Genomic DNA, 13,866 nt, shown 5'->3' with positions numbered 1-13,866 from the left:
CGCGCCCATTCTCCTTGGGCATTCACCCTCTGTTGCTGCCTTCATTTTCTTTGAGCCAGTTAGGATGTGTTTAATTTGTTTTATGAAGCTCATGTCTGTTATGATTTTCCATTTTAGGAACGTTTCTTCTCTGGAACTGATACTTGTGATTTTATGACCACCTGAGCACTTTCTCGGAAGTTGCGCAGTACTATATAATGACTAGTGATGCACCGAAATGGAAATTCTGGACCGAATCCGAAAATTCGGGATGCACTTGGCCGAAAACCGAAACTGATACCGAAAATGTATTTTTTCAAATTATTTTTTTTAAGTTTTTTTTTTGCATAATTAGAGCCAATAAAAAAGCCCACACTTTTATTGAAAGTAACACACTAAAATTGGACAAAAATATCTTAAAACAATAATATGCTACACAATAATTTTACCAAGAAAAAAAAAAAACAGGCAAAAAATAATGCAATTTTCGGCCAAAATGTTTCTGCGACCAAAATTTTGGTGCATTCCTACTTAAAACAATTATAAATATCAATATACTGTATTATTCTTCATTTAGTTCTATGTAACAGAATCATATTTAACAGTTTTTTTTTACTAATTATCCAAATAAAGTATAGTCCTAGAAAACTCATTATATGCAGAACAGTAAGTCAAGTAATAAACTTAAACAGCAGCTCTAGGCTAGCATCAAATTTGAAACATGCTACACAATAATTTTACCGAAAATAACAGGCAAAATAACCGAAAACCGAAATAGCCAAAAATGCCATTTTCGGACGAAACTTTCTGCGGCCGAAATTTCGGTGCATCCCTAATAATGACATAGTTATGTTTATAGTTTATGTTATGTTTATAGCTTATGTTATCGACCCCTTCGGTTCATTTTACCCACGTGGTGCCGGTGTGCTGGTTACCTTGTCGGGTGCTGGGTTGTTCACTTTGGTAAGTGTTCGTTTGTTCTTGTTACCATTACTAGAAGATGGAGGGCCTACATCGGTCCTCCTCCTGTTCCTTCTGTTGAGGGGGTTCCGGACTCTGAGTCTTCTGAGGCTCCTCGTGAGAGGCCTTTTGGCCTTGGAACCGAAGTTCCTTAATTTCCCATAGGCTGGGAGGTTTGGATGACCTCTGGGCGTCGGGGGTACCAGATTAATGACGGTTTTTGTTTTCACTCTTGGTATCTTCTGGCTGGCTGTTTTTTTTTGTGGCCTAGTCGTGGTACCTCTCGTAGGTTGTTGACTGGTCATCTGTGTCTTCCTAACTCTGTTACATGCTCTCTAGGGAGCACAGGGGTGGGGGATACTCCCTGTTGTTTTTCCCCCGGGCATCTCCTGGTCGAAGGATCTGCCAGGAGTTGGGAGGCTCCCACCGTTTTTCCTGTGAGGTACAGGATTTTCCGGGAGGCTGATCCTTTAGGGGTCTTGGTGATATTATCACTTCTCATCATAAGGGTTTGTAGGCCGGAGAGGTAGCTCAGTTGGTAAAATACCCTGACTTCAATAGAGCCTGTTCTAAAGGTCTCAGGTCCAAATCCCGGCAGGGCTGCCTCAGCCCTTCATCCTTCAAATGGAGCTTGTCCCATGTAATCCCGTGACCTTTAGAGGGGGGATGTTCCCCTTCGACTCTAAGAGATCTAGCCTTTTGGGTTTACAAGCAGAGGCTCATAGTTTCGGATGCTCCCCCAGGTGCTGGGTGCCCTTTTCTTAGGCCTGTTAAGATGTCTTTCTAAACTCTTTGGTCTCAATCTATTTCAAGCAACCAATGTCCAGGGACATTGGGATGTGGCATGCACTTCTCCGTATGAGGTAACTTGACAGCTTCTCAGGGGGTTTGAACTTCGACTGGTCTCGGGTTCTGGGTGTCTAGTTTATGACCATGTCTCTTGTCTGAGAGTTCGGAGTCCGGATCTGGATTGGTCCTGGGCTGTTCGGTCTCAAACCTTTAGGCTTGAAACATCCTTTGCGTTTGTCCTCCTTCGGAGAGGTTTCTGAATACAGTTTTCCATTGAGGCCCCAAGGTCCTTCTCTTCTCGTTCCCGAGGGGTTCTGTTCTTCTTGCGTGCAAGAGGTCCTGGGGCTGGATTCTGGTACTGGGACACTGAAGTTTAGTGTCTATCTCTATTTAATAATGGTCAGAGTTGTTCCCCCATGGGGTCGTTTCCTTTTAGGCCCCTCCTTTTTCTTCTGGGGTGTTGTATCAAAGAATTTTATATTCTTTGTTTTCGGATGTTGCCAATCCCTTTGGACTAGGTCCTTTTCCTCCGAGTAGGGGTCGGGGATCTGACTGCTCTGCTGAGTCTTGTCCGTGTACTTCCAGTTGATGCAGGTCTAGGTAGCCTAAGGGATCTCTACCCTGCCTAGTAGCTGAAGGCTTGAAGTTTGAGTCCTGCGGTGGAAGTTTTCTAATCTGGTCTCCTGCTTTTGGTGGGGGGTTCACAGTGTTTCATCCCTCCACTGATTTCATATGCTGCTGGTGTTGGATGTTCTTCTAAGACGAGAATTGCCGTCGATCTTTTTCGACTTTCTCTGTGGGTTGATCTCCCACGATGGCTGAGGGTCAGCCTAGCTGCCTTGAGGCTGGAGCTCAGAGGTGGCTGGGTGTTTTCACAAGATAGCCCTTTTTTCTGATAGGATAGCTAGTTTGTTTCTATCCTTGTCTACAGGTTCCGAATTTCTTCATCTCCATATAGATTTCTTCCTATGTTGTCTACTTTTAGCTGTTGTGTCTGCTAAACTATGGTACAGTGATGAGCCTGTGGCTTCCTTGAAGCCCCACAAGTCGTATGGTGTTGTGTCAGGCAGCTGAGGTTCTTTCTCGTGATCGCCTTTTCATAGGTGTGGAGTTGTCTTTAGCAACTTTGGGTTTGCTTAGTCGTTTTGAGATTTTTTACCATAGTTGGTGGTCCTTTGGACACCTTTTGGGTCCTCCGTTTTCTCCTTCGAGGGTAGGTGTAGGTTCTCTTCCTTTGGGATGGGGGTTAGTTCTGTGCGATCAGACAGCTTGCGGTACTTGGTTCCTCTGCATTTTTTTGTGCTCAATGGATTCTAGAGATTCTGAGTAGTCTCTAGGACGGCCTTGCAGGTGTTTAACTGATGGGCGGTTACTTGGTCCTTTCAGGTTTTTAACCCCTTGTGTCTAAGTGTTACAGTTTTTTTTATCGGGTGTTGGATAATTTCAGGCTGTGGTGCCCTTCGAGGGGGGGCGCCTTCTGTTCCCGCCCTATGTTTGCATGCAGTGTCTTCTATTGCTTGGGTATTGTTTTCCCAAAATAATGAATTCAGCTGTGGACTCTTCCCGTTTAAGAATAAAAACTTAAATTATGCTTACCTGATAATTTTCTTTTCTTCTGACGGGAAGAGTCCACAGCTCCCCACCCGCGTTTATCGATGAGGCGGCTGTCATTTAGTTTCTTCTTCTAGCACCTTTTTCACCCTGATATTTCTCCTACTGTTCCTTGTTCCCTTGGCAGAATGACTGGGGGATGAGGGAAGTGGGAGGAGGTATTTAAGCCTTTGGCTGGGGTAACTTTGCCTCCTCCTGGTGGCCAGGTTCTAAATTCCCAAAAGTAATGAATGCAGCTGTGGACTCTTCCAGTCAGAAGCAAAGAAAATTATCATAATTTAAGTTTTTAAATGATTATTTTTTTATATTTAGATTACCACATACTCAAAAGTAGTTTCACTATGACAGGGGTTTGAATAATTGTTTTTCTACATTGAAATAAAAATACCAGACATGTCAGTACACTTAGTGGTGACAACCAGCCAGTTTTGTACCAATATCACTCCCTGTGCTCTCCATTAACAGTGTAGGGCATGCTAAAAAGGGTTTTGGCTGTGTGGATATTTTTCCATCCTCTTCTAATACCAGATTGTGCACTATTTGTTGCGTGAGGTTGAGCAAAAAAATATCGCTGCTTGCTCTATGGATTGCACTCTACTTGTAACCTAGTTCTTAATATCAGAAGAGTGGATGATTGCTATGCTTAAATATTGTTTTTCTTGCAGATTAAAGGGTAACAACAATCTAAACTGATCTCTACAGATGTGGAATGGCAAAAGTGCTCCCTCTAGGATGCTGTTTGCTTATGCTGCTACTACTCTGTGGGGAACTGATGGGGGACTGCGAGAAACTACAGTTACATCTGCAGGAACTACACACAGCTTGGGATGGTGAGGATATTAGAGTGGCACATCTTGCTGGGGGCATCCTACTACTAAAGGTCAATAATAATTAAAGGGACACTAAACCCAATTTTTTTCTTTAATGATTCAGATAGAGCATGCAATTTTAAGCAACTTTCTAATTTAATTTTATTATCAATTTTTCTTCATTCTGTTGCTATCGTTTTTTTTTTTAAAAAAAGTAGGAATGTAAAGCTTAGGAGCCATCCCATTTTTGGTTAAGAACCTGGGTTATGCTTGCTTATTGGTGTCTAAATGTAACTTAAATGGGCCAGCTCCTAAGCTTTACATTCCTGCTTTTATAATAAAGATAGCAAAAGAACAGAGAAAAATTGATAATGGACTTAATTAGAAAGTTGCTTAGAATTGCATGCTCTATCTGAATCATGACAGGAAAAAAATGGGTTTAGTATCCCTTTAAGACTGTTGACAATTCTGACATTTTCTTTCCTATGGCATGGCGAGGCCACGATTTTATTCCAATTACTAGTGGGGTATTCAACTCCTGGCCAGCAGGAGGAGGCAGAGAGCACCCCAGCAGAGCTGTTATGTGTCACTTCCCTTAACCATAACCCCCAGTCATTCTTTGCCTCTATCACCGGGAGGACGTGCGAAGACAGTGTCTGAAGATATGTAATCCTTTTATGGGTACTTTTCCCTACAAGCAAGGATTAGGGCTATTCTGTGTCCATGTCAATCTCTTTAGTAAGAGTAATGGTGGCTTTTAGCTGTTAAAAGACGGCAAGGTGGTCTGCTTATCTTCTAACAACAATGCTACCCCTTTATAGAAAACCAGGGTTGGTTACTCTGTTTTTTTCTTTTTCTACAGGTCCCTGGCAGAAGTAGAGAAATCTATCACACCTTAGAAGCTTTTCCCTGTCTGACAACAGGATCCACAGGTAAGTGCTTTCCCTTCTAGGTTAGAAGGTACCAGCACTCTAAGGGTTAATCTCTCTGTGGATTTTCCTACTTGGAAACAATTATAGAGCATTTTATATTTGGGTTGCACCAATACCATTTACCGAGTACAAGTACCGATACTTTTTTTCAAATACTCACCGATACCAATTACGATACTTTTTTTTATGTCATATGACAGTTTACCAATCACAATACAGACTAATGATTTAAGATAGCTTCTTTATAATTATGAACTGTAACTCAAAAGACATTTTTGAAATAATTAAACAGTTTTATTTGGTTGTTGTCACAAAGCTCACAGAACATGTTTATATATAAAAATATTACAATAAAATATATTAATAATAACAACAATAAATAACAGCTGCAGCAGTTGGGGCTGGAAAGCTACAATTTAAAGGGGTGATTGCTGGATGCAATTGGGTTGTAGGGTGCCTATATAACCTCAATCTGACATTTGTATTTAATACAAAGTAATATAATTTAATTCTGAAAAAACATTGGGGAAGGAGTGTCCCAGTAATCCCCTTTGAGAAAAATGGGGCATTTGCATTCTACTGACTCAACAGAAAATAAGGCTGGTCTTCATATTTTTCCATCGCTGCTTTTTATTCCCAGTATGTACAGTATGTTTTAAGCACAATTGTGCAAGATGAGAACTAGCAGCATAACAGGCAATCTAGCAATTAGAATAATTTTTCAAAAGTTAGTGGCAAGTTCTTATTAAGGAACAGAAGCATCTCTGCATGTTCAGCTATCTGTATGTTTCTTTTATCAGTAAAGACGTTTGACGCTAAGCTGAACAGTCTTTCAATTTCCACACTACTGCTTGGGGCAGAAAGATATTTTGGGTCATTTTAGCCAGAGCTGGAAATCTCAGTTTATTAACTGCCCAGTATTTCAGGGGTTTGTCTGAATGAGGTACAGTGATCTCCCTCAGGTAGCCTAGGCTTCCAGCTGTATAATAGCAGCTTTTGGAGCACTGCTCTCAAACATACAATAATACAAATAACAGCAGTTTGTATTGGCAGAACAGAAGTGAACAGTTTTTAGTTTAGTCTTCACTCCATCTTAAAATTAAATGGGAACATGCAGTTTACAAAAAACATGGGTAGGAAGTGGAGGTATCAGTTTAAGTATTGGTGCATTTGCATGAGTACAAGTACTCATGCAAATACTTGGTATCGGCACAGATACCGATACTAGTATCGGTATCGGTGCAACCCTATTTTATGTCTTTATTAAGGGATATATAAGGATGTTTTGGGGCACTGCATACTGTAGAGGGATTTATGAGGCTGACAGAATTTTTTTACATTGAAACGGATTCTTCAATTTTAATCCATCAGTTTGTTTTTTCATTGATGGCGCAGTTTATTTTAAGTTGCTGTCAGGTGACCATTTCTCCGCACTTCCGCTTATCGGCTTCACTGTCGGAGTGGTGTGTACTTTAAGGGACAGAGAGGTTTTTACTGTTTTGCTTGTGTGAACTCAATTACGGTGCCTGTATTTCTCCTTCATCTACTAGTGGGATATATCGGTTGGTTTTAGGAGCAGTAAGCCCTCAGCAGAGCTGAGGTATTGCGGTGCCTATATTTTGAGTGTTTTGGATATTACAAAAAATGTTCTCAGTACCTTGGAACTTCAGTCTAGCTTACCTGTTTCCTCCGTTTGCTCTCCTTCCACGAGTCATTGCTTGTGTGCTACAGGAGAGAGCGTCTGTGATTCTAATAGCTTCTGCCTGGCCTCACAGGATCTGGTTCATGGATCTGGTAAAGATGTCATCTTTTCCACCTTGGAGGTTACCTCCTGAGGAAGGACCATCTACTTCAGGGTCCCTTACTCCGTCCAAGTCTGGATTCTCTGAAGCTGACTGCTTGGAGATTGATTGCCCAGTTTTGGCTAGGCGTGGCTTCTCTGAGAGGGTCATTGATACCATGCTTCAGGCTTGTAAGCCTGTTACTCCCAGGATTTACCATAAAGTATGGGGCAAATAGCTTTATTGGTGTGAATCGAAAGGTTTATCTTGGAGCAGGGTAAGGGTACCCCGAATTTTGTCTTTCTCCAACATTGGTGTGTCCGGTCCACGGCGTCATCCATAACTTGTGGGAATATTCTCTTCCCCAACAGGAAATGGCAAAGAGCACAGCAAAAGCTGTCCACATAGTCCCTCCTAGGCTTCGCCCACCCCAGTCATTCTCTTTGCCGTTGCACAGGCAGCATCTCCACAGAGATGGTGAAGAGTATGTGGTGTTTAGTTGTAGTTTTTTTATTCTACTATCAAGAGTTTGTTATTTTAAAATAGTGCTGGTATGTACTATTTACTCTGAAACAGAAAAAGATGAAGAGTTCTGTTTGTGAGAGGAATATGATTTTAGCAGCAGTAACTAAAATCGTTTGCTGTTTCCACATAGGACTGTTGAGATGAAATAACTTCAGTTGGGGGAAACAGCAGACTTTTCTGCTTAAGGTATGACTAGCCATATTTCTAACAAGACTGTGTAATGCTGGAAGGCTGTCATTTCCCCTCATGGGGACCGGTAAGCCATTTTCTTAGTCTCAAACAGAATAAAGGGCTTAATATGGGCTATAAAACTGGTAGACACTTTTATGGGCAAGATCGATTGCTTTATTTGGGCATTTTATACAGTTTGATGTTGAAATTCACACCTATAAACTTTGGGGAACGTTTTTTTTTTTTACGTCAGGCACTGGTTTAGACACCTTTCCAGTCAGGAAGGGCCTTCACTGTAGTAGGCTGAGCCTCATTTTCGCACCATTATTGCGCAGTTACTTTTGAGAGCAGGACATGCAGCTGCATGTGTGTGGGTCTGAAAGTAGTTGAAAAGGTTCCTAGAAGGCTTCATTTGGTATCGTATTCCCCCCTGGGTTTGGTAAAGTCGCAGCAAAGGCTGTAGCTGGGACTGTAGAGGGGTTAAATCTGTAACCGGCTCCGGTTTCCTCATTTTAAGGGTTAAAGGTCTGAAATTTGGGGTGCAATGCTTTAAGACACTGTGGTGAAAATTTGGTTAAATTTGAACAATTCCTTCATAGTTTTTCACATATTCAGTAAAAAAGTGTGCCCTGTTTAAAATTTAAAGAGACAGTAACGGTTTTGTTTTAAAACGTTTTTTGTACTTTATTGACAAGTTTAAGCCTGTTTAACATGTCTGTGCCTTCAGATAAACTATGTTCTGTATGTATGGAAGCCAATGTGTCTCCCCCTTCAAAATTGTGTGATAATTGTGCCATAGCGTCCAAACAAAGTAAGGACAGTACTGCCACAGATAGTAAAGTTGCCCAAGATGATTCATCAGATGAAGGGAGTAGACATAGTTCTACATCATCTCCTTCTGTGTCTACACCAGTTTTGCCCACGCAGGAGACCCCTAGTACTTCTAGCACGCCAATGCTTGTTACTATGCAACAATTGACGGCAGTAATGGATAACTCCATAGCAAATATTTTATCCAAAATGCCTGCATTTCAGAGAAAGCGGGATTGCTCTGTTTTAAACACTGTAGAGCAGGAGGGCGCTGATGATAATTGCTCTGTCATACCCTCACACCAATCTGAAGGGGCCATGAGGGAGGTTTTGTCAGATGGGGAAATTTCAGATTCAGGTAGAATTTCTCAACAGGCAGAACCTGATGTTGTGACATTTAAATTTAAATTAGAGCATCTCCGCGCACTGCTTAAGGAGGTGTTATCTACTCTGGATGATTGTGACAACCTGGTCATTCCAGAAAAATTGTGCAAGATGGACAAGTTCCTAGAGGTTCCGGTGCACCCCGACGCTTTTCCTATACCCAAGCGGGTGGCGGACATAGTGAATAAGGAGTGAGAGAAGCCCGGCATACCTTTTGTCCCCCCACCTATATTTAAGAAATTATTTCCTATGGTCGACCCCAGAAAGGACTTATGGCAGACAGTCCCTAAGGTCGAGGGGGCAGTTTCTACACTAGCCAAGCGCACTACTATTCCTATCGAGGATAATTGTGCTTTCAAAGATCCTATGGATAAAAAATTGGAGGGTTTGCTTAAAAAGATTTTTGTACAGCAAGGTTACCACCTGCAACCTATTTCGTGCATTATTCCTGTCACTACAGCAGCGTGGTTCTGGTTCGAGGAACTAGAAAAGTCGCTCAGTAGAGAGACTCCGTATGAGGAGGTTATGGACAGAATTCACGCACTTAAGTTAGCTAATTCCTTTATTTTAGATGCCGCTTTGCAGTTAGCTAGATTAGCGGTGAAAAATTCAGGGTTTGCAATTGTGGCGCGTAGAGCGCTCTGGCTAAAGTCTTGGTCAGCGGATGTATCTTCCAAGACAAAATTGCTTAATATCCCTTTCAAGGGTAAAACTCTTTTTGGGCCAGAATTGAAAGAGATTATCTCAGACATCACTGGGGGTAAGGGCCACGCCCTCCCACAAGATAGGCCTTTCAAGGCCAAGAATAAGTCTAATTTTCGTTCCTTTCGCAATTTCAGGAACGGACCGGCCTCCAACTCTGCAGCCTCTAGACAAGAGGGTAATGCTTCACAAACCAAACCAGCTTGGAAATCGATGCAAGGCTGGAACAAGGGTAAGCAGGCCAAGAAGCCTGCTGCTGCTACCAAAACTGCATGAAGGAGTAGCCCCCGATCCGGGACCGGATCTAGTAGGGGGCAGACTCTCTCTCTTCGCTCAGGCTTGGACAAGAGATGTTCAGGATCCCTGGGCACTAGAAATAGTTTCTCAGGGTTATCTTCTAGAATTCAAGGAACTACCCCCAAGGGGAAGGTTCCACATGTCTCACATATCTTCAAACCAAATAAAGAGACAGGCATTCTTACATTGTGTAGAAGACCTGTTAAAAATGGGAGTGATACACCCAGTTCCAACCGTGGAACAAGGAATAGGATTTTACTCAAATCTGTTTGTAGTTCCCAAAAAAGAGGGAACTTTCAGACCAATTCTGGATTTAAAGATCTTAAACAAATTTCTCAGAGTGCCATCGTTCAAAATGGAAACTATTCGAACGATTTTACCTACAATCCAGGAGGGTCAATTTATGACTACCGTGGATCTAAAGGATGCGTATCTACATATTCCTATCCACAAAGATCATCGTCAGTTCCTAAGGTTCGCCTTTCTGGACAAACATTACCAGTTTGTGGCCCTCCCATTCGGGCTAGCCACTGCTCCAAGGATTTTCACAAAGGTACTCGGGTCCCTTCTAGCGGTTCTAAGACCAAGGGGCATTGCAGTCGCACCTTACTTGGATGACATTCTGATACAAGCGTCGTCACTTTCAAAGGCATCACTCTGTTCCACGACCTTCCATAGCTCAGTGCATGGAAGTAGTAGGGTTGATGGTTGCAGCAATGGACATAGTTCCTTTTGCGCAAATTCATCTAAGACCATTACAACTGTGCATGCTGAAACAGTGGAATGGGGACTATACAGACTTGTCTCCAGTGATTCAATTAGATCAGAAGACCAGAGACTCACTCCGTTGGTGGCTAACCCAGGACCACCTGTCCCAGGGAATTAGCTTCCGCAGACCAGAGTGGGTCATCGTCACGACCGACGCCAGTCTAGTGGGCTGGGGCGCGGTCTGGAACTCCCTGAAAGCTCAGGGGCTATGGTCTCGGGAAGAGTCTCTTCTCCCGATAAACATTCTGGAACTGAGAGCGATATTCAATACTCTCAGGGCTTGGCCTCAACTAGCAGATTCATAAGATTCATAAGATTCCAATCAGACAACATGACGACTGTTGCTTACATCAATCATCAGGGGGGAACAAGGAGTTCCCTGACGATGAGAGAAGTGACCAAAATCATAAAATGGGCGGAGGATCACTCCTGCCACCTATCTGCGATCCACATCCCAGGAGTGGAAAACTGGGAGGTGGATTATCTGAGTCGTTAGACATTCCATCCGGGGGAGTGGGAACTCCACCCGGAGATATTTGCCCAGTTGACTCAATTATGGGGCATTCCAGACATGGATCTGATGGCGTCTCGTCAGAACTTCAAGGTTCCTTGCTACGGGTCCAGATCCAGGGATCCCAAGGCGACTCTAGTGGATGCATTAGTAGCGCCTTGGACCTTCAACCTAGCTTATGTGTTTCCACCGTTTCCTCTCATTCCCAGTCTGGTAGCCAGGATCAAGCAGGAGAGGGCCTCGGTGATCTTGATAGCTCCTGCGTGGCCACGCAGGACTTGGTATGCAGACCTGGTGAATATGTCATCGGCTCCACCATGGAAGCTACCTTTGAGACAGGATCTTCTAGTACAAGGTCCATTCGAACATCCAAATCTAGTTTCCCTCCAGCTAACGGCTTGGAAATTGAACGCTTGATTTTATCTAAGCGTGGGTTTTCGGATTCTGTAATAGATACTCTGGTACAAGCCAGAAAACCTGTAACTAGAAAAATTTACCATAAAATATGGAAAAGATATATCTGTTGGTGTGAATCCAAGGGATTCTCATGGAGTAAGATCAAAATTCCTAGGATCCTTTCCTTTCTCCAAGAAGGTTTGGATAAGGGATTATCAGCGAGTTCTCTAAAGGGACAGATTTCTGCTTTATCTGTCTTGTTACACAAACGACTGGCAGCTGTGCCTGATGTTCAAGCTTTTGTTCAGGCTTTGGTCAGGATCAAGCATGTTTACAGACCTTTGACTCCTCCCTGGAGTCTGAATTTAGTTCTTTCAGTTCTTCAAGGGGTTCCGTTTGAACCTCTACATTCCATAGATATCAAGATGTTATCTTGGAAAGTTCTGTTTTTGGTTGCTATTTCTTCTGCTAGAAGAGTTTCTGAGTTATCTGCTTTGCAGTGTAATCCGCCCTATCTGGTGTTCCATTCAGATAAGGTTGTTTTGCATACTAAACCTGGTTTCCTTCCAAAGGTTGTTTCCAACAAGAATATTAACCAGGAAATAGTTGTGCCTTCTTTGTGTCCGAATCCAGTTTCAAAGAAGGAAAGTTTATTACACAATTTAGATGTAGTTCGTGCTTTAAAGTTCTATTTAGAAGCAACAAAGGATTTTAGACAAACGTCTTCTCTGTTTGTCGTTTATTCTGGCAAGAGGAGAGGTCAAAAAGCTACTGCTACCTCTCTTTCCTTTTGGCTGAAAAGCATCATCCGATTGGCTTACGAGACTGCCGGACGGCAGCCTCCTGAACGCATCACAGCTCACTCTACTAGGGCTGTGGCTTCCACATGGGCCTTCAAGAACGAGGCTTCTGTTGATCAGATATGTAAGGCAGCGACTTGGTCTTCCCTGCACACTTTTGCCAAATTCTACAAATTTGATACTTTTGCTTCTTCAGAGGCTATTTTTGGGAGAAAGGTTTTGCAAGCCGTGGTGCCTTCCGTTTAGGCAACCTGATTGGCTCCCTCCCTTCATCCGTGTCCTAAAGCTTTGGTATTGGTTCCCACAAGTTATGGATGACGCCGTGGACCGGACACACCAATGTTGGAGAAAACAGAATTTATGCTTAGCTGATAAATTACTTTCTCCAACGGTGTGTCCGGTCCACGGCCCGCCCTGGTTTTTTAATCAGGTTTGATGAATTTCTTTCTCTAACTACAGTCACCACGGCACCCTATAGTTTCTCCTGGTTTTTTCTCCTGTCCGTCGGTCGAATGACTGGGGTGGGCGGAGCCTAGGAGGGACTATATGGACAGCTTTTGCTGTGCTCTTTGCCATTTCCTGTTGGGGAAGAGAATATTCCCACAAGTTATGGATGACGCCGTGGACCGGACACACCGTTGGAGAAAGTAATTTATCAGGTAAGCATAAATTCTGTTTTTCTTCAGGAGGGCCTGGAGAAAGGTTTGTCAGTCAGCACTCTGAAGAGTCAGATTTCTGTTTACAAAAGCAGCTAAGAGATAGTTGCAAAAAAGAATACACTTGAAGCACTCAAATCCCACACGAAATATGCAAATATTTATAGGGGGGTATACGTCAACAAAAGAAATTTAAAAATTAAACTTTATTAGATATATTTTAAAAATGGGTACATTAAAAACAGCCAGAGACGAAAGGGCTGAATTGTAGAATAATTTCCTGGATACAATCACACCAGAAATTAAATAAAGTTAAGTTGCTTAGGTCAGTGAAAAAATGGGGTGACCAGTAGTGGCCTAAGATATATGGCCCTCACTAGAATAATATGATCGACTTAAAGGATAGATTATGCCTTGCAGTAAAAAATCTAAAGTGTGTTTGTGCTTGGTGCAAACTGTCAGTACTGTCAGTACTGTAATAATGCAGCACTCAGATACTTGACCATTGAATGTATCAGAGAAGTTGCAAAGACACTTCTATAATTACAAAGGTTTGCAAATCTAAATAAAGTTATAACCCAACAATATTATGATGGCTCTTGGGGCTGAGTGTTGTGGAAAATTAATTTGTAATACTTGAAATGGAGGTATATTATATTACACCCTTGTGTTAATCAAGTATGATTATAGGTCTTCCACTGTTGTAAATAAAAAACTTATTTAATATATTCAGGTGAGCTATTAGATATGCTGTGCCTTTAAATTCTCAAGTAGCTGTCTTAAGTATAAACTGGATTGCTGTGAGTGTTACACTTGTTTCTAAAAAGCAATCGTAATATCTGAATGCAAAATAAATAATCTGCAACAGTGTTTCCCACTTATAGTATAAACAATCTGAGTGTAGTGGGAAATAATTTATAATACTTGTTTCCACTTAAGGCATAAATAGTCTATGCTGGATATTATAAATTAATCATGCATCCTG

The 13,866-nt window shown here is 42.2% G+C and overlaps 1 protein-coding gene across 2 annotated transcripts in view; it reads left to right on the top strand.

Moving 5' to 3' along the window:
• The window catches only part of RHBDD3 (rhomboid domain containing 3), a 210,804-nt gene that overhangs the window by 81,666 nt on the left and 115,272 nt on the right, over positions 1–13,866 (top strand). For both annotated transcript variants that reach the window (XM_053702177.1, XM_053702176.1), the window contains exon 2: positions 4,005–4,169. In XM_053702177.1, coding sequence (XP_053558152.1) covers positions 4,049–4,169 — 121 coding nt within the window. In that variant the 5' untranslated portion in view covers positions 4,005–4,048. The remainder of the gene's footprint in view (positions 1–4,004; positions 4,170–13,866) is intronic.

Source organism: Bombina bombina, chromosome 2, assembly GCF_027579735.1.
Source record: "Bombina bombina isolate aBomBom1 chromosome 2, aBomBom1.pri, whole genome shotgun sequence".
Taxonomy (NCBI): domain Eukaryota; kingdom Metazoa; phylum Chordata; class Amphibia; order Anura; family Bombinatoridae; genus Bombina; species Bombina bombina.
This window is presented reverse-complemented; position numbering and strand designations above follow the sequence as displayed.